At 37.9% G+C, this 4,812-nt stretch overlaps 1 protein-coding gene across 1 annotated transcript; it reads right to left on the reverse strand.

Annotated features, from left to right (window-relative positions):
* Positions 1-3,200: 3,200 nt before the first annotated feature.
* On the reverse strand, positions 3,201-3,605 carry LOC126212669 (E3 SUMO-protein ligase ZBED1-like). Its single transcript, XM_049940090.1, has one exon. It carries the CDS (start codon positions 3,603-3,605, stop codon positions 3,201-3,203), a length of 405 nt encoding a protein of 134 aa, XP_049796047.1.
* Positions 3,606-4,812: the final 1,207 nt, after the last annotated feature.

Below are 4,812 nucleotides of genomic sequence, written 5' to 3' on the forward strand. Positions count from 1 at the left end.
TTAAAACATTGCAGCATTATAAAGGGAATGAATAAATAGTTAACATGTCAGAGACTGAGCAGAAACTCAGATTGGAAATGGCAGGTAATCTGCCATGGCCTATTCAGTGGAACCAACAAAAGTATTTGCCTAAAGGAATTTAGGGAACCCACAAAATGTAAATCAGGATGTTCAAACAGGCGAAGGATCCCAATGCACCTGAATGGAAATTCGGTGCCATAACCACTGTGCAATTTTCTCAGTAATTTAACATGTGACCACAAATACAAATGTATAAACTTTTTTATTTCATCCAAGAATATCTCAACATAACACAAAAAACATCAATAATTCAAAATATGGGTATACACACAATGTTTAAAGGATCTCTTTAAGGGCAGGACAGGTGGTCAGCCGTGGCCTTGATGAAGGAACCATCACGGCATTTGCCCTAGCGATCCTGGAAAACCCAAATCAGGATGGCCAGACAGAGCGAACCCCATCCTCCCGAATATGAGGTCAGTGCTGTTAATAGCTACACTGCCTCATTCGGTTGTTACCTATTATACAATGTTCTGATTTACATGAAAATAGATCTTACAACTAGCAAAAATAATGATTAAATATATACACAATTACATATGCAATTACACTTTAACATTGTTCTTTATCACTTTACACAAACAGACCACACAACACTTTGTTCATGGAATTTCAATAAACTGCCAGAGGCTGCTTCAGCAGTTGCTGCATATATGAGTAGTTATCTGCAACAGAAGAACAGGAAACAAACAGCAGAAATATCCTTGTCTAAAGACACTTTAGAAACAACATAAAAACTTGCAGCAACTACTTAGCTGACTCACATTAGTAGTAAACATATTCACTTAAGGCATGTCTACAATTAATTTAATATGTTCTTCAAACTTCTATATGTATGCTGATAACACTACACTGTAGAGTGTGACCACAATGAAACTAACAATGTAAGAGATATCTTCTACACAAATTCTGGGATGTTAACATCTGAATAGCTGTTCTCTGCAAAACTGTTTTTTATAGTTGGAGGGTCCAGCATGTGAAGCAAGATACTTAAACTTGTTAAAGACTTACTGAAATTTATGATTTGATGCAGTTTTAGATTTGAAGTTAACATTTAAATACCTCAGATAATGACTGACTTTTTCAGTAAACAAAATGTCCATGAAAGCATCTAATAATAATTCCATGTCCCACAATGTAATTTTATTTTTTAAAGAGTAGAGCCCCTCCACACTGCCACTAGCAAAAGTTCTACAATCACTTCTGCATTGATTAGTTTTTTAATCAATACAGGTCCATCAGGAGATAGAAAATGGATGAAAAATGTAACAAGAATTGAGATTTTAAGGGCAGAGGGCAAAACATGTCATGGCAAGCACCAAGGGGAAAAAATCCTCCACAACTGTTGGACAGGTAGTAAGAGCAGTAGCGGATTTCTTGCTGTCTGCAGCAGATCATGCAAGGGTAGGTCACATTAGTAAGTGGGTACCATGCAGTTTGATACTAGTGTTATAACCACCTGCACATCAGTACAAATGTATGTTGGAGCACATCAGGCTACAGTGGGGAAGGCCAGTTGCACCCTTTCTGTACTCCAACCTACTTACATTTAATGCCCGATTTAATAAAAATTATACTCTTCCATTTCTGGCACCCTTTCGAGAATACAAACTAGCAAAATTATGAGAATTTGTTGTGTTCCACCATAAACATAGGAAAACTTCCATGTTTTGCAAATGAAATTTAGTATTGAGCACAGGATGTTTCACCAATTCACGTTTGGCATTTTCAGTGGTTTTCCTTTTGGTCCTATTCAAGAAACATTTCTTCCAGTAAATATTTCTCAGCAGGTAACCTATACTGCAAGTTTGCAAAGGCTGAAGTGTTGTTATCATTACAATAAAACAATTTCAGTTAACATCTGAGGAAAATAGCAGCATATATTAACAATAATATACGGGTTAGTGTTAACACACATGAAACCAGTGTCAGTATCATTTTAAGAAACTTGAAATTCAAAATAATTGAATGTCAGAATGGGCGCTACAGCTAACAATTTTTAAGTAAAGCAGAAAACAAAATGCTACTGTACTTACAAACTTTGAGGTGCCACATGCCTTGACACAGGCTACCAATAACCTAATAGTATTTTTGACATCTCATGCCTCACAGGTACTTAACTGGATTGCAATCTGGTGATTGCTGCTATCAACATGAAAGATAATATAGTTGTATCCAGTGACCAAATTTCAAAGCCGATACTGAAATTAAGTTCTAAGTTACAAATTCCAGTATTTACATATACATCATTGGTAATCCATTCACGTGTCATAACATTAACCTCAGTGCAAATTTACCTCCATTTTAAGCGAAAGGTCAAGTTTGCCATTGTATGCAAAACACTATTACCTTATACTTCAAGTTTACCGCTATAGGACTGTGTAACATTTGCTGCTGCTGGAAGACTATCGGAGCCATAACTGGAACAAAGCGCTCCGAGTTACCACCTGCCAATATATACAAAACTTCAATTTTAAACTGAAGGTGAAATATGTCATATGTATCCAAACCACTACCACATTATTCTTCAAGCTTCTCACATTATAGCTGTGTGACGTCTGCTGCTGCTGACTTCTGGAGCTGTAACAGAAACAAAGAGCTTTGAGTTATCATTTGCCAGTATACTCTTAAGGACTGTAACTGTACCTTCATTTTAAGTGAAAGGTGAAATTTCCCACACATGTATCCAAACCACTAGTACCTTATTCTACAAGTTTCCCATTTTATAACTGTGTGACATCTGCTGCTGGTGACTGACTTCTGGAGCTATAACTGGAACAAAGTGCTCTGACTTACTGACCGACAATATACATTAAACACTTCAACACAAAACCACTAGTACTCTTTTAATGTAGCATAACAAATATATGCTATGCCCTACAGTTATATCTCCATTTTAAGGGGGAGATCAAATCTGCCAAAAATGTACCCAAACTAGACTTACCTTACTGTTATAATATCCCAAGTATTAAACGGAGACTCATCTGCTGGTGTTGGTGTGCCTCTCGAATCGACTACTGAAACAAACATCTAAGATAAGAAAAGCATATTTTGGGGTATAAATCACCAGTAATCTCTCATTAAATACAATAAATAACACGTACCCTGTAACAGGAAATTCAGGAGTTAGTACTGTCCATATTTAGAAATATAAGTTTTTCAACTTTGGACGCCTTCAGCCGTGTGCGCCTTTCATTTATAATGATACCAGTTTTAGAAAATATTCTTTCGCATGGCACAGAAGTGGCCACTATGTTGAATTTTTCCCTCACCACTTTAGACATATTTGGGAAAATATATTGATTTTCACGCCACCATGCCAGTGGGTCCTCACTTCTACTAATAACTGGGCTGTCCATGTACCTTTGTACTTCCACAATAGCAGCTGACTGGGGAGTGCCCCGGGGCTGTGTTGATTTTACAATTGCACCATAGACACCCCATACTGACAAGGGATCAGTGGTGGTTGAAGTTGACACAGTTTCATGGCTCTGGCCTGTGTTTGTCAGTCTTCTGTCACCCATCTTTTGTGCTACTAGTTCAATAAGCTGTTTCTTTGCATTATCTGCTGCAACTCGGCTTTCAAACACAAGAGATTTAAAGTGTGGATCTAGTAGAGTGGCTACTCCTATAGACTTGCTCATCTCTACATTATGGAAACAGTCCTTCAGGCCTTTTGTTAATTCTTCAATGACAGTCCTTGTCACACTGTTAAATGGCCTTTTCAAAAGTTCTGCACACACTGATGATAATCCCCTTGTCAGAACAATAACCTGAAAATTGGAATAAGTTCTTCAATATAACACAAACAGTACAATATCTCAGAAATGATTATGCCATAATACCACAGCTAACATTTTAGCAAGAAAAAAGCTGCTTAACTTACTTGGCTGCCAGTAGGATATGACTCAGCACTAAGCTGTGTTGAAACCTGTGCAAATGGCTTCAGCACAGAGCAGAGTTCTGAGCAGATGTTCCATTCCTCGTCTGTCAGTTGTTCAAAATCAACTGTGAATAGTACAAGTGAAGTCTTCACTGCATCTTTAATTTCAACTATTCGCTCTAACATACACAAAGTAGAGTTCCACCTTGTTGGCACCTCCTGCACCAGTTTTTTAACATGACCTGCCCCATTATTTTGTTGGTATGTCAGCAATCTTTCTCTTGCGTTGCAGCTTCTCTTGAAGAATGCTACAATAGTTTTGACTTTCTGCTGAATTGACACAAAATGTTTTAGTGCATTCTGCACAATAAGATTTAGTGTATGTGCATAGCACCCAAAGTGTTTCCACTGTAAAATGGATACTGCATTTTTAATATTTGGTTCATTATCCGTCACAACCAGCAAAACTTTGTCAGCCTGAAGTTATCTGTCGTGCCTGTTAGAGATGCCGACAGATTCGAAGCAGTATGTGCACCAGAGAATTGGGAACATCCTAACAACACAGATTGCAAGGTGAAATCTTCAGACACAAAATGCCTTGTCACCGCCATGTAACCTTCATTTGCTGCCGATGTCCAGCAATCTGTGGTCAAACAAACTGTCTTTGCAGCTGACAGTTTGTCTACCACTGTCTCCTTTGCTGCTTGCAGCATTACATCTGAAATATGCTTCCTGCTTGGTAACTCATAACCAGGATTAAGGGCCCACACAAAACCCCAAATCTTCAACGACTGAAAATGATTGGAAGTCTTTAGTGAACAGCTGAAGAAGTTGCCCATCTATCTTCT

This window comes from Schistocerca nitens, chromosome 11 (genome assembly GCF_023898315.1).
Source record: "Schistocerca nitens isolate TAMUIC-IGC-003100 chromosome 11, iqSchNite1.1, whole genome shotgun sequence".
Classification (NCBI taxonomy): Eukaryota; Metazoa; Arthropoda; class Insecta; order Orthoptera; family Acrididae; genus Schistocerca; species Schistocerca nitens.